This window comes from Melitaea cinxia, chromosome 24 (assembly GCF_905220565.1).
Source record: "Melitaea cinxia chromosome 24, ilMelCinx1.1, whole genome shotgun sequence".
NCBI lineage: Eukaryota > Metazoa > Arthropoda > Insecta > Lepidoptera > Nymphalidae > Melitaea > Melitaea cinxia.
The window spans coordinates 6,406,317-6,431,177 of NC_059417.1; the positions used below are offsets into that span (position 1 = coordinate 6,406,317).

Below are 24,861 nucleotides of genomic sequence, written 5' to 3' on the forward strand. Positions count from 1 at the left end.
CCGTCTTTTGAATTTGATGCTTCGACGTCAGTCACCGGTGGCTGACGTGGCCTGAACAAATAGTGACTCTGTCAGGCACCGGTGACTGACATGGCAGTTAACGTGTTAAACATAGATTGAATATAGTTACAGATAGTGTAGCACAATGGGAGGACTTATAGGAATTCTAGACAAGTCAAATTTAAACTACATTAAAATTAGTTTCAAATGAATTCAATAATAAATTTATTTTAACGCTCAGTAGAAGTTTCTAGTAAAATTTATTTAAAAAAAGATCAAATACGATATGAACCACTTCTAAAAATTACCTCCAATTTATTATCTATGATTTTGTTAAATGCAAATGGATAAAACGTTAACAAAACATCGCTTTAATATAAACAATGAATAATATTAAATAAAAACTTACTACAAGTAAACACTTACAACTAAAATTGTCTAAACATTTAACTAAGTTTACTCGCCCGGACCGATCACTAGCGCACTCACCGCGAAGAATAGGAACACAACACCACCGATTATGGTAACTGTAACAAAAAAATAATATTATTATTAAAATCTAAAAGAGCATATGCAAATATAACATACAGAATTGATACAAGAAAGGGTCTTTAAATTAAACCACGTACACAAGTCCTACATAAGTACATATCATTCCTAAGGTTTAGACAAAAAACTACTCAATTAGAAACAGTAGTTAAGGCCCAGGTTAATTTTATACATTTTTAGTAAATAAAACACATAAACAATAAATCACAACAACATAAAACTGCCTAAAAGTAGAATGGTATGTAGCATACGTGGTATAATTTAACGCCTCTCGCTTGTACCCACAATGTATATAACTAAATACACTAATTTCTAAACAATTATACAACAATTAGGTTTCGTAATTTAGATAAAAAAATTACACTATATAATTTTATAAGTATACTATAGTATATAGCTTTTAAATAGGTCTATAAAATACACAAAAAATACATTCTAGGTTTCTTAAAATTTACTGTAAGGTGAATGAAGAAATGGGGCATAAATATTTACATAAAGACAAGAAAAAAGTCGCAAGAAATAGTTAGTAAAGCACAAAAAATTTGACAGAAATGCATTCAACTTTTTAGGTACTTCCAAAACGAAATCTTCGTTTAATAATTTCACTCAAGGTTTATTACATTCAATGTTTAAAATAATATTTGCGCAAGTAATTTTTATTCACAATGAAACAATGGCTCCTCATAATTTCAAATTTAATAGCACGAATGGATAAAGATGTTCATTCTTCAGTTATTTTTAACGCATAATAAGTGAAACTACGACTAATTTGTAATCTACATATAGCACCTTTCAGAACAAATAATAACACAAACACTTTTCCGTACAATAATATACAAAGAGAGATAGAAAGACACTACACGCAAGCGCAAGGTATTAAATTACACCAACATATTATATCATACACATTTTCTAAGATATCCAAAAAAAAAAAATAAGCAATCAAAAGCGGTACTTGATGCAAAAAAGGTCACAATTCAAATATTCAACAATACTAAAAGAAGAATAAAATGTGTCATATTGTTTAGGTTAACTAAAACAAATTAAAGGGGCTGATAGACGTGCGAGTAGGTTCGCGAACTTGTGGCTTGACGACCCTTTTCGCCAGTGAGTCACCCTAAGTACGCGTACTTCAAAACCGCCGAGTAAGTTCGTTGGCGATCCGACAAGTTTGAAATTTTGCTCGTAACCCGCCTACGCTCGTGCGTGTGGCAGCATTGCGAGCCGCGAGCCGCGAGCCGCCAATTTTAACTGACTTCCAAAAAAAGAGGTTCTCAATTCGATTCAGAACCTTAGAACTTTTGACTGGGTGGACCGATTTTCATGATTTTAATTTTAATCAAAAGGTGATGTGTGTCGTGTGATCTCATTTAAATTTGATTGCGATATAATTAGTAGTTTTTGGGTTATATCTAATAATACGTATTTACTTGACTGTTTTTTCGTCTACTCACGATGTGTTACTTGTCGATGTAATTGAAGTCGGTTTTTTTAAACACAATTATGTTTCGCTAGTCCGTGGACGCGCAACACTTACAGTGTAGGAATTTGTAATTTTTATTACTTCTGATTGAGAAATTACTTTAAATGAATTATTTCAGAACTTCGCCTTTTTTCGTTTTTAAAATGTAATACGATACAATTCCTAAATAACACAAAGCTTCTTTTCTCGACAACATCGCAATCAGAATGAGTAAGCTTCACGCATTGTTGTCAACTCTCAAAAATTTATCCCCCTAAATCCCCAATCAAAAACCCCTGAATCCCCCTATTTTTTTTTTATTATTTATAAAATAAATAATTAAACATTTTTAAATAAATAATACATTAAAAATAATAAATAAATAGTATAATATCATTAAACAAATAATAGTATATTTTTGACAATACTCTTTTTTCTCTAATATTAGATATTTTAACGAATGACTTGCTGATAAACGTACGAATTGAACAAGCATATAAAACGTTAATTATAATACGTTACGATTACCAATAGTAATCAACGTAGTAAACATAAACGCAGTTTAACCTCGCGTTTTATTTAACTCTGCTTTCTTAGTAACAAGCAATCGCACTAGATGTCGCTAGGGCGGTATGTATTAAAATGAATATGATTCACTAGATTGGATTATCCCAGGGCCTATTACACCTTTATTTTGCTTATTTTGAAATAAAAAATATCTGAAAATCCCTAAAAATACACCTAAAATAAATGACACCCCTAAAAAAAACCTATCCCACTTCCCCCCCCCCCCTAAATTTGGGGGGAAACCCCTTAAGTTGACATCACTGGCTTCACGTGTGTCACCGACGCTGAGCCGAGTAAGTTCTCGATTTAAAACCACGTACTTTAAGTTCGTACGTCTATCACCACCTTTAAGGCTTTAGTCATCTCAATCGATATTTCAGATAAGGGTGTGTTATATTTTGTCTTCTGCGTTATATATTAGTATTTAATATATGGAGCTGAACTCACCAGTCCTAACAGATATCTTCTGCGCAACCATTCTGCCACCAATCACAGCCAGCCCTGTACAGAGGGCGTGTCCCAGCGACCCACCTACTACTACACCGAAGGCATTTTCTCTTGTCGCTAGCACTACTGTCGCTAATTGAGACCTATCGCCCCATTCCGCTAGAAACGTTAGCGATGCCGCTTGGAGTAATACTTTGATTATTGCGTTACGTTTTCTCCGGCGGTTTTCTGCTTGACCCTGTTCTAACATGTCTAGGGTTTCTTCTTTCTCTTCCTGGAAAACGTGGAAAATAGTTCTTAGTATTTGTGAATGTATTGGGGACATGTGGTATACGCGTGTGGTAATGGTGAAATGAGAATTTTGAGAGAATACGCTATGATATAGGTAGTAGGGTATACTACGCTATTATGCTTTAGTTTTCCAAGGAAAAAATTGTTTTCTAATGAAATATTAAATTTAAGAAAAAAACTAGTCAATGCATTAATTATAGTGCAACAGAGGAAAATTTAAATTGATATTTGGCGTTTAAATGTATATAAAAAATAAGTAATTTTTTTTAACAGTAATATAGAAGTACGGCAAAAACCTGTTACAGCTGAGTCGTTTTGGATATTATAATATTATCTATTCTTGAAAAATTGGCAATGCGTTTAAAATTTCTTTCAAGTCTAATCCGTAACGTATAAATATAGTCCGTAAATATTGAAATATTCAAAACATGTATGTTGGAGACAAATGAACGTTATGGCATTGGAACTACAAATTTATGAAGAATAAAACTCATACGGTCACATCAAACCTAATTAAGCATTACAACTTTTTCCTTGGAATGCACTATTATTATAACATGCGTAAAATATACTTCATCGGTGAAAAAAAATGAGCAATGGACGTCATGAGATCGTCGCTGACGTAGAGAACAGAAATATAGCAAATTAAAAAAAACAGACGCTCTAAAGTGTCGTCGTAAAAAAAATCTATTTACAGAGATGAGTACAGAAAAAAAAGCAGACGTACTAAACTCGGTTTAAAATCTAAAGCGATAAACTATCGACCGGTTTCAATAATATTCTATTCTTGGCTTTTCTTAACAAATGTATTTTACAATTCATATGAAATTTATATCAGAATTATATATTTAGTTAGCTAAACTGGCGATAGATACATTTTTGAAACCTGCTGTAAGAGATAATAAAGAAAAAACGTCAACTTAACAAAGCTCATTTTCATCCGTTATCTTACGACAATTATTATGTTAAATACTTTATTTGACACTGAAAAAAGTTCAAATTTTGCTAAATAACTTGTCAGTTTTATTGTTCTCTATGAACCTCTTTCAGACGACCATAGTGATATAGAAGTCACTAATGGTAAAGATTGATTAGATTAATATACACGCTCATTCATTTTATTAGGTTTTAAATAGTGTAATAACAGCATAGATAGTATCGCGAATGTCACATGTGATGTACTAAAAACTCGTAATTGTGAATTGTCTTCTAGCGAGTAGCAGATGTTACCTTGCTAATAAGTTATTGCCAAGTAATACTTTGGATTTTCTAGTGTTTGACAGGTATCGTCTTGCTAAGCCAAGTGGTAATCAGGTAATCCTAATATATATATATATATATATATATATATATATATATATATATATAAATTACGCGTAACGTTGTTTGTCCGCTATGACACTTATTACCTACGGCTATACTTTATTTCGAGATATATATAATTGTTATACTCAAGAAAAAAAAAAATAAGGCGGTACGAAGTTCGCCAGGTCGACTAGTAATACTTGTAAGTAAAACTATTAGTAAATAAATTAGTAAGATGAAACAGCAACAATTTGATCTCATCATCAAAAAAAATTGGATAGTTACATCCACAGAGCCTTGCGGAATTGACGTGAACCTGTACGAGAACTATTCTAATTGATTGGTAAATGGACGCTTTAAAAAAATTACTGCATGGAAGGGGTGATCATGTATTTCTATGTGATATACATTCAGGCTAAACTGACAGTACAGATAAAGCATATTACATCTATACACTTATTAATTTAAATAAAATCAGAACCTATCAATTATGATAACATCTACATAATTGTATCAATCTAAATTAAATTTGAATTTTTTCTATACGAAAATGATCTAAGATGAGTGAATAATTAACTATTACATATCTTTGTTTTTCATTGCGTGAATCAGTGACTCAAAAATGAAAAAAATAAAACTAAAATTGAAAATAAACTGTTTACAATATATTTAAAGCAAAAACTAAATTCGACCAAAAACGCTGTTGCTATTTTTGAAGATTTCCGTAAACGATCAGAGTCGTAATATAAACTATGCTTTAATTACATTTTTGGTCAAATTATGCGTATGACGAATAATCATAAACATGATATCAAATGCTGAATTCCTTTGCGAGTAATTAATATATTACATAAGCTGTTTATTAAAGGCGAATAGTGTGGTATGTGCTTAACACAACCTAAAAAGCTAAGCTAAAAGAAAAAAAACTAATGTGTCATTCGTACTGCCAGGCATAATGACGTAAGATCACCCTCAACGTTTCGGGTTGGCTCGAGGGACCCGCTTGGGGCTCCTCGGGCGTCCTTGGGGCAGGGGAAGTAGTGACTTCTGGGGTACGAGAAGTACCCGGGCTTTGGGAACGCTCTGACGATGGCCCATCTTCGGGCGATCTTGATCCCTCTTTGGGAGAGCCCTGTTTAATGTTGACAATTGCATACCAAGTTTAAGTCGAATTACCATTTTTATTACCAAAGTATGATTCTTTATAAAATAGATAATATTTGTCAAATAAAGGAATTCAACATTTGCATTTACGATTTAATTAATACTATTCTATTTCTTTATCTCGTTTTCTAAAAATTCTCGAAGCGTTATCAAGTAAGATTAATTTCAAGAGCTTGCGTGACATATTTTGCAATGCAGTCCTTGTAGAGACAGAAAAGAGTTTTTGATTAAATAAAAGATAAACATCTCTATCTCTTTGTCTTTGTGATAGCTATCAGTTTAAGTTGTTATATTAAATATTATTATTATTGAAAAATAATAAATTTTTTCAGTGTTAAATATCCGCGTTGTTTCTAAAAAACTTTTTGACGATTTCAGTCGGTTGAACATAACAATACTATCATTTCCCTGTCTATTCAATTTTTGAAACTTTTTGTACAGAAATGAAAGCGTAGAGAATCACATTATTTTTGATTTATTACAATTTAGTATGTAAAAATACCTGATCCTCTCTCCTCTTGAGTTCACTCTGGACCTCTTCTAGCTCCTCTTGTCCTTCATTCGGGTCCATCTTCCAACCGTCTCTGAGCATTTTTAACCCAAATATCGCGAACAAGGCTGCACTTATATAATGTGTGTATACCCTCGGTATAACTGTAGCAACCCATCCGAACGCAGCTGATAGTACTGTCATGAAAACTAACGCCGATATCGCTCCAGCGAAAACTATAACCCTGGGATGCTTCATCGCCATTATAGCGGCAATGAAGAATGTTTTATCACCTAATTCTGACACTATGACCACGGATATAGACGCCACGAAGCCCTGCCAGAAGCTGCCCTGGATCGCGGCTCTCTGGAAAGAGAAAATGAAATGAAGAGAATATATATATATATATATATATATATATATATATATATATATATATATATATATATACGGTCGAATTGAGTAACCTCCGCCTTTGAAGTCGGTTAAAAAATATATAATAAAAAAATCTTATCGCTAAAGAGTTAAACTACTACAGATGATTGACAGTGCTCCATTTGGAGGCACGGTCAATGCATAGACTTAATGTGAATCATCCTTAACAGATTAGGTGGAGGTGATATTTTAATATAAAAATATATTTTAAATTATATGAATGACCGATAGAATATAGTTATTTTGGTATTTTATATTAGATAATGGAATAAAGTTACTATTTACTTGACTACTTGTGATATGTAATAAGAAAAGTCAATAGGTAGTGGCAAACATTTTTTTTTTTAAAATCTTGAAACTAGTACTATACAATACTTTATTTATCTATAGTTTTAATAACCTAATCAAAATCTCAAAATTACTTAAGATGACAACGAGCAGAATGTCAGAAGTATTGGCGATATATGAATGGAACTCATGGAACGTCTCGACGTACATTGTACTATCTTTGCAGATCTTCTTTCTTTGATATTTCTACGGTATCTTTAACAAAATCCGTATATAAATCTAGTTAAACAATTTTAATACTAGCTGACCCCGCAAACGTTGTTTTACCATATATATTATTAACCTCCTAAATTCCCCCTTTATAACTTAGGGGTATGAAAAATAGATGCTATAATTATATACACACTAAATTTCATAAAAATCGGTCCCGCCATTTCGGAGGAGTAGGTATGATAAGTAACATTGTGACACGAGAATTTTATATATGAGATAAGTACAATATGATCCTATACGATCATTGTACTTATTCTACGTAGCACAAAAAATATCTAGCAAAAAGGGAAAAATAAGATATAAATGAAAAAAAAACATACAATTTTTGATTGAATTCTAAGGCCAATGATAAATGACATTAAAAATAACACGGTTAGCTAAATTCTATTATCAGTCAAGTGGTTCATGCATCTCAAATAGATACACGACAATATCAACATCGACATTGTGTATTGACATAGTCGATGGTTTGGAATATTCACGTATTAAGGATACAGATAGACATAAAGATAAAGTTTCAGATCGCAGATATGTATCGCTGCACGTATTTATACATAATCGTACCAAATTACAGTTATCTCTATTTTTGACACGTTATGGAGGTAAGATAATCTAAATACAAATCAAAAATGATTTAAAAGCAAACAATGCAACATGTTAAAGATTAATGGCTCATTCAAGACCTTACAATAAAACTGCTGATTTACTTAAATTGATAAAGGTTAATTAAATAAAGAAAAGGTATATGTTATTATAGTTGACCCGGCGAATTTCCTAATACGATTTTTTTTTCTTTTAAATGTATCAATTTCTCTTTAAATTTTCTTTTATAGAAAACTTATCCTGACGATGACGAACACGAAAAAATACTTTTTAATACACCTTGTCCATTGTACTATATTATATGAAGTAGATAATTAAATTCCGAAGAACATAATTTTTTTATGAGACACGAATCAATAAAAAAAAAACAGTCACGAATTTCGTGTGCAGTAATGTATTGAAAATAAATTATCGATATACAACGGAATTTTCAGAACAAACTAAATTCTGAAACATTTCTGCCCAAAGAAGCATTTGTGTCACATTAGACATACGTTGATTCACATATTCAAATATTAATTTATTAGCCGGATATAGTGAATCACTTTATTAATTGTACGCTATGTTCATAGCTATGCTGTGTGACTACGACAGTGAAGAATATGGCCATCCCCTCTCTTCCCGTGTGTGCCGCAAGAGGCGACTAATGGATAATAAAGTTCCTATATCAGCCTGGGACTAAAAAAACAGACCGATGGCGGGGTAACCATCCGTTTTGCGTATTTAAAGCCAGTTGGCTTTAGAATACACAGAACGAGAACAGGTAGCAGCGTCTTAGCTGCGATAAAGCTGGCTTTATCCCCCTTCGATCACCAAACAGGCTCAGCGTGGTGCCTGACCACCTGAAAACGTATGACTTTGCGACAAAAATTCTGTCCTCGGTCCCCGGCAGCCCACTATTTCCGGTGGAGGCTGGATGAGTATTTGTCTGGCGTGAACTTGGAAAGGCTTATGTCCAGCAGTGGACTGCAATAAGCTACAGTAGTAGTAGTAAGTAATATGTTTATAGCAGCATAATATAACGTTTGATCTACACTATGGCATTGAAAAAGATTTTTTTTTATTTTCCGTAGACATATACATAATTATATCATATCATAATAAAATAAAAAAGTAACTATTTAAGGGGGATCTAAAACTATATGTTTTTAAACGGTACTCACATGGAATCTTTTATAGAATTTCTTCATTGTTTATCTATCTATCAATATTTTTTTCAAATTATAGTGTAAAAAGCCTCGAAACCTCAGTTTAGACATCGTGAATATATTTTACGAGAGGCGTAAAAACCCATTTGAAAATGTGTCGGTTCAATCTGTGGTTAACCGATGGTGTGCTAGTCTTAAATATATCTCGTCTGGCGTTTATTGGTCGACCAAGAGATATACAAAGTTGAACGATTCACCATAAAATAAATTGACATAGATAACAATACCAAACGTACAAATATTTAGAATGAATAAAAGTGATACAAGCTAAGGATGAAATCATTAAAAAAAGGTGTTATTGATTACTAGGGATTCACAATTCTTATCTATTTGCGTTAGCTTCTCACAAATTCATCCCAAAAAAAACGCAATTAAAGGAGTTATTTGACATTCACTTAATTATATTAATGTACTACCTTTTAGTGTCTATCACAATAAATTATATTTTATGTTTAAGGCTGACAACCTTTACAAATAATTTAAAAAAAAAAAACTATTTTTAATGATCAATTTGGCTTTTACATTAAGTAATGTTTAAGTTATTCAGTATTTTAATTCGAACGAGTGAAATGCGTGCGAGAAGACGTTGTTGACCTGACGTTTCTACAATATATTGTGAATGACACTAAAACAAATTGAAATTTTATAAAAGCCGTTTTGATTTGCCCCTGTTCCACAAATGTACTAGTAGATTACAAAGTTTGGAATGTGCTTGCTTAGAAATGCCTATTTATTATTGAATTTTGTTACCCGAATTATAAGTGTCACTAAATAAGGCTATCGAAAGGTGAAGGGTCTACTATTCGTATCTGAAATATTGATGAAATACAGCAAGTAGTGTAGTTGGGGCGTATTTCACCGTAGTCTGACAAAAGCAAAGGAAGGAAGATTGCAAAGTTCATAAGCGTACTCGTCCAAACTATGACTCCTCTGGTTTTACAGATGCCTACGCATCGACGATAACTTAACTTCCGGCGAACCGCCTGGTCGTTAACGTATAACAAAAACATAAATCACGTGAAAAAAAAAATAATTTGCATAAAAATATATTTAAAAAAATGTTTCACTTAATTGTACGTTTGTTGAACACGACCTTACCTTGAAAATCAAAAAAAAATACATATCGTTAAGGATTACTCTCTTTTTAGTTGTCACGACGTGATGTTTTGCAGCCTAAGTTATGATTAGTTAAGCCTTATTTATATTAAACTAGCTGTGCCCCGCGGTTTCATGCGCGTTAATTTGAGTAAAAAGGTTTTCATAAACAATTTAATATTTATGAATTACGATATATGATGATAATTAATGTTATATAAGTAAAACTTTTTTACGCACGCTTAGTCAAGCGGGGGTAAGTTGGTGAATGCGTGACGAAAAGGATGATCGGGTGATGCGAACGGACGTTGAGAGGGTGATATAAGTTATTGAAGAGAGAAAGAGAGAGTTAGTTACCCTTCGCAAAATTTACTTCAGTCGTGTGGTCTATAGTACACTCGTTTTTTTTTTTGTATACTTATTAAGATTTCATCAACAGTCAGTTTTATGCTTTTTCCTATTTTAGTGACCATACAAGCAGCATATAGATTAATACATAAAAATTATTGATTTAGTCATTGTAGCATAAATACAATATATGTATTAAAAAAATGTTTTGAAGGAGACATTCAATATTTTGAATTGGCCTCGCAGCAAATTTATTACATGTACAGATATAAAAGATAAAATATTCAAAGATTAGTTTTTGTTTGAAATGTTGTTCGCTTGAATTTGGCTTATTCAAATATATTTTGTATTAAACGAAGTAAATAAAATTCGTACCAACGTCTGTATATATGGTGCATTTCTTACAAAAACGCCAAAAACACTTGTGTTTCTATTACAGCTTTAGCTAAGCCATCCATTTGAATTGTCTATATTAGTTTATACATGAGTATTTTGAGAACTTACGTTTTTATTTGTTTTGAACGATAATTTCAAGTAGAATTGCAAAAAAATATCTTAGTTTTGAACGTCTTTCGTTGTAAACAGACTTACGACAAAACAAGTAAAGGGGAAAAGCAGTAAAATGAGTAAACTTCGTATTATTTTCCACATATTTTAAAATAACCCAAAAACAGTAAAATTGATTGAACCTATATGTATAAAATAAATCCCTATTTCCCTTGGTCACGCGTGAACGGCTGGACCGATTTAGCTAACACTTTGCTTGTTATTATCACGCGAAGGTTCTTATGAAAGAAAAAAAATAAGAAAATTGCGCGGAAAATTAGAAAATTTAAGAATACTTAACCACCATATAAAATTAAATTCTATACAAACCTTAGCGCTTTGGACAATATAAACTTTTTAATGTAACCTTATGAAGTTTGACATAAAATTGACAAAGGATTGGTTTAAACATTTTTTTTAACTAAAAAATTCGAATTCAATATTCATAGTTACGACAGGACAAAGTCTGTCGGGTCAGCTAGTTATGATATATTTCTACCACGTGGTGACCACTAGGATTGATCTCTAGTTTAAAAGAAGGGTTCTTTGCTTTAGCGGATTGATCTTCAATATAGGATTCAAGGCCTTAGCCCAGTAATAGGATGTGAGACAAGCTGATTCAGACTAGTTGAGTTTCACTCGTTTGATAGATTAGCTACTAGTGTTGTCAATAGTGATGAATTTGTATAAACTATGTTAGTTCTGATAAGGTATAGTGTTCTAATGAAAAAAAAAGATGAGTATAAGATATTAGTAGTACAAACATAAAAGAATACAATAAAAAAAGGGATAGGGGACACAAAGACAGCAATAAGAAAGTAAGGTCAACCAGGATACTATCTCAGCATTATTTTGGCAGCAAAGCTTTGCCGCCAAAAAGTAGTAGTGACAAAAAACCTGAATGGTATAAGTCTTCTTTACACAAACAACACACCTCGTTTTGTTATGTTAGTATGCTATTATCTCTATATCTAACAGTCTGATTGTAAAACGCATTTTTATTGTTTATTTATCTGGAAAGGTTATTTGCCTAAATAATGTTGTAATGACCGATAAGAGCGAAGTAATAGAAATATAAACAAAACAATGCATTTAATTGAGGTTAAAGTACAGCAGGAAATTACCTGCTCAAAATATGGAGTAGCCCGACTGGGGTAGCACCTCGACTTTACACAAGTTCACAGCTAAATGATACTGTCTTCAAGCAGTGTTGTGTTCCTGTTGGTGAGTGAGGTGACCAGAGCTCCTGGAGGGAATAGGGGATAGGGTCGGCAACGCGCTTACGATACTTTTGTGTTGCAGAGGTCTATAAGCTACGGTAATCGCTTATCATCAGGTGAGACGTACGCTTGTTTGCTGACCTAATTCTATAATTTAAAAAAATCCAACAAGCTTAAAAGCAATAAACGGCGATAGGCTCAGTAATAAAAGTTGACCATAATAATTTCAGGTTTTATGTTTTTTTTTTTTAATAACGACACTCAAAATAACTAAAATATTATAATCGTGTAAGAGTTACGTATTAGGTTCAATATAAATCTGAATTCGCCTTGTTTTAAAATTAATAGAAATTGGTCTGTTATTATATTTATATTTATACCGTATATATGTAAATACAAAAACGGAATATCTCGACTGATATATCAACGCTCAGCTAACCACTAACGATATGTTTAAGAGTATGAGATTATTTGATTTCGTAAACTGACTTCCAAAAAAAAGATTATCAGTCCGCCTCTTTTTTTTATGTATGTTAACCTCATAACTTTTTACTGGGTCTACCGATTTTGATGATTCTTCTTTTAATCGAAAGCATTTACTTTGATTGAATTGAGGTGCTTGTCTTTATTTTTTTCGTACACCTACGTTGTATTAGTGGAGGACCACTAATATATGGATGTCCAAGTCGGTTTTTTTTCTCGCGAACAAACACAATTATATTGGGTTATATGAGAAAAGATTTTTCTAAATAGCGAATCTAGTGGACAATGCTAGCTTGCCACATATATAAAACTACCACATAAAAGTGAACAAGCGCGAACTAAGGACTAACACGGAGTTGAATCATGGTTTCGCGACATTTACAAAACTAAACCTTATCATTATTTAATAATTAAATTATATATACATATAATAATTTATTATTGGAAACCTTTTGACGATGAATATGTTAAATTGTTCTGATGTAGACATAGTTTTTATTTATGCAAAGTATTTTAACATTGACCTAAAAACTTTATGACCATTTTTCATGCAATATTTAGAGATTACTACAACAGGAAAACAATCTTGCAGATCTAACAAATCTTCACAAAGTCCCGTTATTTTTTGGTTTTTTTCTTTATTTTTTAATTTTAACCTCTAAATATTGCCAACAAGGTTACAAAAAAAAGTACTAAACATGACAATAATATATTTTGCATCATTATATTCCACTTTTTTCGTTAAGTAAATAAGAAATTAAACTCGGTCTTGTAAATTCCGAGATAAGCTAAGTACTCTGTATAAAATTGAGCTCTAGTGTTTTTATTATATGTAGGTATCAAGAAAATCCAACAAAAAATAACTAAATAACAAGACGTTATATAATTTTGTAATCACAATAGTTTTTTATAAAAATTGTAATCCATGTTGCAAATTCATAACAACTTGGACTTTCCAATTTAGGCCAGGTTTGAGATGCCTATATGTCACCCTATTAGGACTGGTCCAATCAGGGCCAGAAAGGGATTAGCGGGATATCCCTAAGTGCGGTCTTGATAATCAAATTGATCGCAAATTAAACCTACTGGTACGGGTTGTCATTCTGTATATATCTAAAACATTTAATTCCAATATACGCATTATAAACGAACGATTCATATAAAAATAGTATTAATTTACATATAAATTGTCTATAATTGAGTAGTAATCGTAAGATTGGTAGGAGCCGGATTAGGACTGCGGAGAATCAGGATGTTTGGCGCGAATTTGAGGAGGCCTATGTTTAGCAGTGGACTGCGATAGGCTGAAGCGAACGAGCTAGCAAACCCATACGTTACGTTTAAGCGGCCTTAGTTATAGATAAAATCTTAAAAAAAAATTGATTTTCGAATAAAAAGATAGTTTTTTGACGGATTGCCGGATAGAATAAGTTTTTAGTAATAAGGTTTCATTGCTTTGCAAGTATACGTGAATACATAGAAATTATAACATAATTTTTACCTTGTAACTTAATACAACGTCTATTTTTTGTTTAGGGAAATGAAAGGGTTGCCTGAGCATATTAATGACAGTGTACAGTTACGGAGGAAAAGTTTCAAGTATCTGTAGGGAAAATTTTCTCTTTTAACTATTTACGACTACACGTACCTTTTACGTAAACTTGAAATGGTTTTTATTCAAATGGGCTGTTTATTGGTTATATATAATAAATAGCACATATAAAAAACTATTGTGGAGTAAAATATCTTGTATGATTTTGCATAGGAAAGTTTAGATGGCTCCATAAAGAGCAGAGCTTTATCCCGACAGGAAAGTCCCGGAGACTAGACAATTTATTTTATAAATTTATAACGATAAAGAAAAACGATCTTAACTTTTTATTTGCTTACTCAAATAGGCAAAATTTATCGCAATATTCCTGCGGGATTGGTAACCATACGAGTAAAACATGGCACAGCTGTAGAAGCATTTACTATTCGAAATAACTAAGATTTTCCAATCGGTTATATTTTTCTTACGCAAGCTTATTCTTTTATGTTAATACTATGTCGTTGAACTTTCAATAATATATGTCAGTGTGTATTACTTGTTCTGCATGTACGAGTAGAATCGAGCACAACACATCCGAACGACCTTGCTGTATATAATCACTTCTAGTTAATGTTAGTGCACATTAAAATAACTAAGTTAATAAGAAGGTTCATGATTTCTCTTCACAATCTCCATCCGTATACCTAGGTAAACACATGCTTAAAAAGGTACTGTTATACAATACATTATTGTTATATAAAAAATAATCGTTGCCCGAAAAACGTTTCAATTAAAAAAAAACGAGAAATTGGAAATTTTTGAAATCCCGAACGTTATTTTTTGAACAAGTATAAGGTTATATTTGCCTTTATAGGCATAGTATTTGGATAATATATATATATATAGAGGTAGAGTAAAACATAATTGAAATATCCTAAAGCACAAAAAAAAACAATAATATCCAAAAATATTCTACAGAGCCTAAAATTTAATAGCTAACAAATGTTAAGTAATAGTATAAAATATTCCGTATATTAACTAACCCTGCTTTCTGCTACGGGGGTTGTGGGTTCGATTCCCACCCGAAGATCCCGGGAATCGAACCCACGAAATAACGAATATATATAGTTATTTATATATGTATTATTTCTAAGTATGTTTATCGAAAAAAAAAATGTAGCTATACCAGTCGACTGTTACCTATAAACACGAGTATTAAGTTGCTTACTTTAGGAAGAGACGACCGTGTGTGTATGTTGTAGATATTTATTTATTTATTTATATCCAATCCAGACGGTACGAATATGCTCATTGATAGCAAAAGCAGAAAATAATAAAACTGCTCTCGACTGCCATTTCTCATAATAAACATTAGCAGAACAGGAAACAATAATAACGTGCAAACGGTATAATCATCCACAAGAGCGTAAAGAGACACAAAAATCACATACCTTACTTCTAATAGAAAATATTGCAAATATCTTAGTGTTGTGACGTGTAAAGCTGCAACTCTTCTATGAAGAAAAGGAGGGATAGTCCTAATGCTGTACGAAAACAGCAGTAGGACTATCACTCCCTAATTTAAGCTGTCAAAGTTCAGTTAGGTGTGATATTGACGATTAGTAATAACATTGACTGGTATCAAAATTGATAACGTAGTTCGGATTCCAAATTTAGTTTATAATTTTTTCGCCATTTGATTTTTGATTGAATTTGATCATAGTAAGCATAGACACAACCGGACACTAAGAGCTTTATTTCCAACGACTAATTGAAAACATGTTCATCCTAATTTAAGTCTGAATTAGCTGCAGCCTTCAATATAAATGATAACACGATATCAATTAATTTACAAATTGGAATATTGAAAGCCTTCAGAAAGTAAGTACCATACTGTCTTACTTAAGCATAACAAAATCGCATTGAAGCTTGCATAGAATTGTTGAATAGAAACACAATCACAGGAGAATTAGAACACAGTCAGAATCTAGTACTTATAAACGAACAATTATTTTAATGAAGTAACGAGGAAAGTACCGCGTCTAGCCGATCAACCTTCGACTTATTATAATTTCGCCTAGAAATCCCCCATTAAATCCGACTGTGCATTTTAATGCGACACAATTTAATTCTATTCTTTATCCAAAAAAAATCAATCGTTATCCAATCTTTGAATTAATATTTCGCAGTTTTACCGGTGCAATTTTCGATCCCTTGGAAATATCGGGATAAAACTGAGCCTACTTGTTATTCTGGACCACCAGCTATCTTTTCTATCTTTCTTATCTTTATCTAAGTTTAGTTACAACCAGTTCAATATTTTTTGCTTGAAAGAGTAATAATAATGATAACAGTAGGACTTGACAAATAATAAGAATCTTAATCTTCGAAACAGTTAAAAAAAGTTTAAAGAAATATTTATTTATTTTCCAAGAGTCACAATATTAGTAACGAAGACTTGTTGTACAGGTGTATTTCGGTTTATCATCCTAACCTTGAAAATTATATCAGTTAAATAATTAAGCGGTAATTTATGAGTATTGATTAACATGTTACATTTTTAATGTCTCATTGTATAAATGTAAACTCAAAAAGGCATTAATCTATACACTTCTAGAAATTTGTAACTTCCAAAAGATATCCAGCTACCATACAAAACGGTCGAGCTAAAAATTTAAAACAGTAATACATAAAAAATATGACCATAAAAATATTACGTTTTTATCAATGTCAATTGCTATTTCCGTAACGCTGAAGCTTAAGATGTGTCTATATATTTTGGCAAATGACATTTGCGAATATTGCAAGGTTGGTTTTTCATACGCAAAAAATTAATTTGAATCAAATATAATTTTCATGATTAATATAAATAATATAGATATAACTGAGCTAGGGCACAGCAGGAAATATCCTGTCCGCTATACCTTACAGAAGATCACGGTTAAATAATACTGCTTTAAATCAGTGTTTGCCTGGGGGGGGGGGTGTAACTCGCTTGCGATGCTTCTGGTATTGCATGCTTCTATAGGCTACGGTAATCGCTTACTATCAGGTGAGCCTTACGCTTGTTTGCCAACCTAATTGTATAAAAAAAAATCATAGAGTATTTAATATTTTGCTATTATATACCTCCAATATATTATATATGTATCAAAAATCAGTGACCTGTCTATCCTTGACATCATTTAAATCCGAGATTTTTTTTAAACTAAGGACTTACTATTGCAGAGATGTATTTTAGCAAAACCTATTAAATACTCTTTACGTGTGTCTGTTTTATACATCGATTTCGAATTTGTTATTATTATAAAAAAATAATATGATAAAGCCATTAATCTTAAAAAAGAAGAAAACATGACAGCAGAACTTTAAAACCGAAAATTATATGGCACCGTTTCTTTAAGATTTTATAAAAATACTTTACGTCACAATTGTCAAATTTATATGGCGATAGATCTTATACTTAAATGTGTGGGTTATATAATTAAAATTTTCCACGTTACATTGACCTTTTGAAAATAAACAACTTATTACTTCTTTCTAACAAAATCTGTACATGTTTTTTTTTAAGGCAATGCTGTGAACCTGTGTAGGTAAATGACCCTGACTACACGAACGTAATATTGATCACCGGAAACTGTTTTTTGTAAACTTTTTGTATTTGACCAAACAAATATGTAAAAAGTATATAAATACAATACCAAAATATCTCTGAATATAATCGTAGAACACACAACCTTCACAATAATACGAATTAAGATTATTCAAGACGTTTGCATATCGTATATTTAATTAGTTAAACTCACTGAAACTGAAGGTCATATACGTAATTAAAATGAGGTGAACCATAAGATGGCGGGATAACCATCCAACTGCTGGCTTTGAAATACACAGGCCGAAGACGGGCAACAGCGTCTTCGGTGCGATAAAGCCAGCCCTGCGGTCACCAACCCGCCTGCCCAGCGTGGTGACTATGGGCAAAACACATGAATCCACGCCATTTTTGGCGTGAACTTGTGGAGGCCTATGTCCAGTAATGGACTGCGAAAGGCTACTATAATGATGATGATGAACCATAAGAACATAATAGGTATAATTCACTTCAACGGAATACTTATTTAATTAATAAAAACAAAAAAAAAACACAAATATTTGTTCTTTTACTTTCCACGACAAGGACTGTTGAAATTATGAAAAATCATTTTCTGAAATAGTTGAAAATGTTTTAAGAAATATTTAATAACTATCATTAACAATCTGGAAGTGTGTAATTATATCGGTAGCTGTTACCGGTTTTAGGATGCAAGACCCCATGTACGCTTTCAAAACAGCACATCTAGAGAAGCTCTGGTTACCTCTGGCTTACCATTTGGCTTTAATGTTCTGTAAGGTTGAGCCACTTTCCAGGTCGGGATATTCTGAATTTCGAGCAAAATATTTCGTTCTAAGCTCTAACCTATATTATAAGTAAAATATCATCATAACGTAAGCGTAGGGGCAAAGCTATTTAAAAAAACGATGGTGATACCTTAATGACCATCAATTATCTTATAAACGACTGGACGACTCTCGTGGTTTTACACACTTATTACATAACTTAGAAATTCCCTTCTAGGTATCTTGCTTTGACAAACATATTATACATTATTTATAATTTATACTAACGATATATTTTGATACGTTAAAAGTAATTATGTTTGGTAATCCCATACATAGATACATTCAAAGCTGACAGGAAAAAAGTAATTATGATAATGTAAGCAATGTCTAATAACAAATACAAGGTTGCGTTACAATTTAATTATACAAAAATAGTTTACTGCGCATTATTTGGAACCCAATGCTAGTAAGACGAATCGTGTAGATTTTTTCAGTAACGAATGACATTTTCAAAAAAAAAATAATAGTTTTGAAGTGTTTATTTATAATCAGACGAAAATTATTTGCCAAATAAAGCAGCATTAACTCAGTTAGTTGAGTTTTATCAAGCCGATCTTTCTGTCATATCTTTAACCCGACTCTTGAAATTAGTTAATTTATTAAAAAAAAAAAATAACAAAATCATGTATAAAATAATAAATAAAATAAGAAACGGCTACTAATCTAACTAACTTTATCGCCTACGAAGTTCGAAGTTGAAAGTTTAAATTTGTTACTCCCATTTTGGGAGTTTTATTACCTGTTTTTTTACTAAATAAAAAAATCTGTTTTCAGCTGACTTTTATCGTGTTACTTTTTTATAAAGTTTCGAAACATACATACAAAGCGGTTTCGCTCGTATTTAGTTTCAACTGTTAGTTAAATTTTTAGCTTCCATCACGAGTCATGGGTAATATAAAGTTTAATAGCCCATACTGTTTTAGATAAACAAAAGCTCTTGAGCAAAAATATAAAAATAATGTTGAAAATTGAAAATGAAAACGAGTCGTGTAAATTTCTAAATCTAAAAGAATTAAATACGTTTAGTGTTTTTACCTTTTTAAGTGTTAAGAAATTTAAAGAAAAACGAGTGTCCTCTTTCTATCTTCACTAACTTATATCTCACTCTCAACTTCCGTTTGCCTCACCCGATCACACTTTTGGTAACGCTCTCGTCACGCATTTACCAGCTTACTCCCCAAGTCAAGTGTGCGTGAATATTTTTTACTTCAATAATGTTTTGTACATAATATAAGACCGTTACTAATGCCTTAAAGAGTTGAATATCCTTTTAATATAACTTGTCTAAGAAAAAACAAAAACAGAATTTTTAACTTGTCGGATAGATATTCGAAATCGGTTCAGTATTTACGTAATTTAAATTAATATTTATTGTATATTTTATTTACGTAATTGTATATATTTAATATAATTCGCGCAGACTTTATCATTAATAAAATAATATGGCTTTGATATTCAATATAACGCAATTTATCAAGTATACTAGCTGTGCCAGTGACTTCGTCCGCGTGGAATAAAAAAAAAAATATTGTTCAAAATAAATTTCTAGAATAAAAGTTACTCCTTATTACATCAGCTATCTACCAGTGAAAGTCCTATCAACATCGGTCCAGCGGTTTCAGAGATTAGCCGCAACAGACAGACAGACAAAAATCGTAAAAAATGCTATTTTGACATATGAACCGTGTATACATCCATATGCATTTAGTAAAAAGCGCATATTTAATATTACAAACATACACTAAAATTTTATTCATTAATTGTATCGATGTATATAGATAATTATATTTTAAATGGTCTATTTCTTTCCTACTTGCGTTTAAATATTTAAATTCTTACACAGTGAAAATTTAAAAAAAAATTAAAGATCATCAATTCTAAAATTGTGTTTTCTTTTATGTGTCACCCCATAACTTGAATTGATTGGTTCAACCGATTTTGATGATTACTTTTTAGTTGAAAGCTAGTGCTAGTCACGTGATCCCATTTGAATTTTATCGAAATATGACGAGTATTTATTGAGGTAACCTTAATAGTGGTCTAATCGGTATTGATAATGATAAAATCATTCCCTTCTCATAAAAACCGAACTTTCCCTACGTTAACGTCGTGGTTAGTCGGATTGCTTCAATAAGACGATTTGCTCTTGAAAAGTAACTACACTAACAATAAAATAGCTGCGATAATATTTTTCAATGTCAATATTCAAATATATATATATATATATATATGATTTGCCACCTGTTGTCCATAAATCTATGACGTTATAGCGGTAATTTTGATGCGCATGCTATCCCATACCGTATATATCTTTCGGGATAGTACCTATTTGATTCTCTACCCGCAAATCTACCACTACGCAAGAAATCATACCAAATCACTTTCTCTCTACCCCACGACAAACTTACATTTTTTCAGGACTTTATGAGCTACTTACTTGTGCCATTCCAGACTAAAATAAAATCTGTTTAGCTGTTCTAGTGTTATTGTATAGCAAATATCCATCCAAACATTTGCAAGATCTGACTGAGACTAAAATACTTGATAAATTTGTTTTTTGAGTTAGTGAATCGGTTGCCTTTTTCCGTTCTTCTATTTAAGTATAAATTTATTCTAGTAGCAAAAAATTATTCTTTCAAAAATAAATCTTTGCTTTACATAAAGCAAATAAGTTCAGCATAATATTATTATAAATTTACAATTTACCAAGTAATATATCGTAATTGTAATAATGCTAGCAAACTTTAAATAAAATAAAGTAATTAGTTACTATTTATTTTAAGAATCATTATGATGCATTATTTATTTAGTGCTTTTCTATTCCTAATTATGTAAATTTATACCCGGCAAAATTCAAAATTTGTTTACATAATTGTGTTTGGTTGCAAACGAAAAAAACAGACTTGAATAACATCGACAAGTAATACAACGTAAGTAGACGAAAAAATATTCAAATAGTAGTAGTCATCAGATCTCGATTAATTTAAATGAGACTACAAGATACGCATCAGCTTACGGTTAAAACAAGAATCGATAAAAATCGGTAAACCCAGTGAAAAGTGTGGTGTACAAGTGTGCAGGTCTATCTGACTATAATATCGATAGGTTTAGGTTGATAGCATCCTTGAATTCCTTAGTTATTATTTTGTTATTTCACTTTAGCATTAACAAAGTTGGATTATTACAGTGTCATTTGTTAATTGAAGGGAAACCTATTATTGGCAATACTATAATACATATAGATAATAAAATATATAATTGGTGAATCTGATGGTTTTCTGAATAAAAAAATATAAAAAAGGTGTGCGGTTATAATACAGCGTAGGTCGGCGAAAAAATAATCAAGCAAATAACCATTATTCGATATAACTCGAAAGTACGCGTTAGATCTCAATTAATTTAAATTTAAGTCGGTTAAACAAGAGAACATACATTACTAAGTGTTGTTAGATAATTGAAACAGCCAATAAACTCTAGGATGAACGTTAAATGTATAAAACATGTGTTTGTATAAAGGTATTCCATGAATAATAATAATTTACATAAATAAACACTAAAATGTTTATGTTAAATAAGGTTATCTTATTCGAAATTGCTTAAGAAAAGAGTACTAAATTGCTTTTTAACACCTCGTACAAAGTGCTAAATGTAGAACGAATAATTATCACAACGACACACATACGGTAACAAGATCACAAACTAGTTTATTAAATAAATATACCCAATATTCTTGTTGACATTATTTTTAACAACCGTTAAATGTGTGAGTTGAATAAAAAAAAAATACAAAAAGGACGAACCTGGAGAACTAAATTCGTCAGCCATGATCGTATATCCGTGAATTCTGTTGCGGGCGCAACGGTTGAAGTAAACGAAATTTCCGTCGCAAGATCCGTCGTAAGATCCGTTGTAAAATCTGTGTAATTCATTTTTCAGAAGCACTAAGTTTTTACAAAAAAAAAAAAAATTATTAAATTCTAAACGTCACTTCCATTCGCGCAAAAAGCAACACTGGCAGGCGTTCGAATCGTCGCCATTACAACTTGAAATAGATAAAGGATATCTTGAGAACATGTGATAATAAGATTTTACTGTATTTGTTGAGACGGTACAGTGATGTTTGCACGCGACCAGTCACTTGAAGATACACGGTCGCACTACACTGCAAACGCACAGTTGTAAAGGAAAACTAAAAGAATAATTTTAAGTCAACGAGTTCGCTTGCAGGCTGCTAGGAATTTAAACAGGGCTAGACTATTTCGAAACACTAGGTATACGTTGAATTCAAAATAGTAATTTGTACCTAGTATACTTTTACCTAGGTTGGTGTTAGCTATTAATAGATAATAGTTACGTAAACCGTAAAAATGATCGCAAAGTGACACAACTGATGTTTATGTTGATCTGAACAATGTCATGCAACTTTGCCAGCGTATTTTTATATCTTATCCAAAATCTACACAAATAAATAAAATTGGAGTGTCTGTTTGTAATATTAAAACAACCACTTTTTAATAAATGCATATGGATGTATGGTAAACGTTCCAAAATAACATTTTTTACCATTTTTTGTCTGTTTGTTCCGGCTAATCTTTGAAACGCCTGGACCGATTTTGACGGGACTTTCACTGGTAGATAGCTGATGTAATAAGGAGTAACTTAGGCTACTTTTATTTTAGAAATTTATGTTTTATAACTCTGCGAACTAAAAAATAACAATACTTTAAGAAAAATGATGAAGAATGAAAAAATGTAATCAAGGAGAACAATATATTACAATATATACAATCACATACATAGTATATTACACACACACCTGCACACACACTTACTGCAATAAATTTGACTTACGAGCAGGGATTCCAATTTCAGTTATATTAAAATAAAGAAACATTACTTCAAAAAGAGTCTGCAGGACAAAAAGTGAACAGAAATAAAAAAACGAAAAGTAGCAAGTAAAAAAAAAACAATCATTTTATAATAAAAAACTAAAATCTAAATTAATATAAGTACGTAATCTAAAGGAATACGTTTTCCTTCCCAAGGACTTAACCCTCCGGTCCTAAAAAGTCTGTTAACTTAGAAAGGTTATATGCCATAAAACAACTGTATGGCTCATATTAGTGAAACATAACCGTAAACTATTGCTAGTGTAAATACCGATTTCATCTAATTCATTAATGAACAATTCTATTATATTGACGTTTTCTGCTGATACCTAGATATTTAATAGTGGCTATTGATACCTCTAGTTATGGTTAATTATATAGAAGCTGGGATATATACTAAAATAATACGATATAATAAACGCATCCCACTCACGCATTTAGTAGAATATTAATTTTATTCTAAGTCAATGATCGGGAAACACACATCATAATCAACACGATAAACATCTCAAAATAAAAATCTAAAATATTTTTATTCAAAGAAAAGACGTCAAACGCACCTTGGAATCGTCATTTTATAAATTTAAGTTTAATTATTTTTAGTAGTGACCTACCACCGGTTCGAAATGTAGATTCAGCAAAGAAATGGCAAGAAATCCGCATTACTCTTAAAAAATATATATAACCTGTATTTTTATACAAATTTGGTAATAACCTTCAGTCTGTAATATCTCACTTTGGGGCATAGGCCTCTTTCTCCTTGTAGGAAAAGGATCAGAGCTTAATCCACCACGCTGCTCCAATACGGGTTGGCGGATATATTTCCTACTGTGAGTAACGATTGCTATCAGGTATATATGATAATAACCGGGGCCGACGGCTTAACGTGCTCTCCGAGGCATGGCACCCACAATGACTGCACAAACACCCAGACCACGGAAAACATCTGTATGACCAATACAAACGTTTGTCATGTGCGGGGATCGCACCCGCAAACTCTCGTGGCAAACATTTTTATATGCCATACAGGTGTTTGCGGTAGTCTAGGCGTTTGTTATTGTATATTGTATGTATTTCCTAACTACCGACATAGGAGTAAATCCTTGTGGGCACCGTTGAGAAAGAAGCGTTTATTGATTTATAAATCAAATTATAATTATTGGGGTATTCATATTTTCTCAAAAAATAACTTATAATTTCATTTTAAGATACAAAATATTATACATA

General features: G+C 31.6%; 1 protein-coding gene across 1 annotated transcript; it reads right to left on the reverse strand.

Moving 5' to 3' along the window:
• Positions 1 to 136: 136 nt before the first annotated feature.
• LOC123665335 (transmembrane protein 165) lies at positions 137 to 22,674 on the reverse strand. The gene is made up of 4 exons (XM_045599648.1): positions 22,546 to 22,674; positions 6,288 to 6,641; positions 3,026 to 3,299; positions 137 to 527 (listed from the first exon to the last, which is right to left on the reverse strand). The coding sequence occupies exons 1-4, from the start codon at positions 22,672 to 22,674 to the stop codon at positions 457 to 459; spliced, it is 828 nt and encodes a 275-aa protein (XP_045455604.1). The 3' UTR covers positions 137 to 456.
• Positions 22,675 to 24,861: the final 2,187 nt, after the last annotated feature.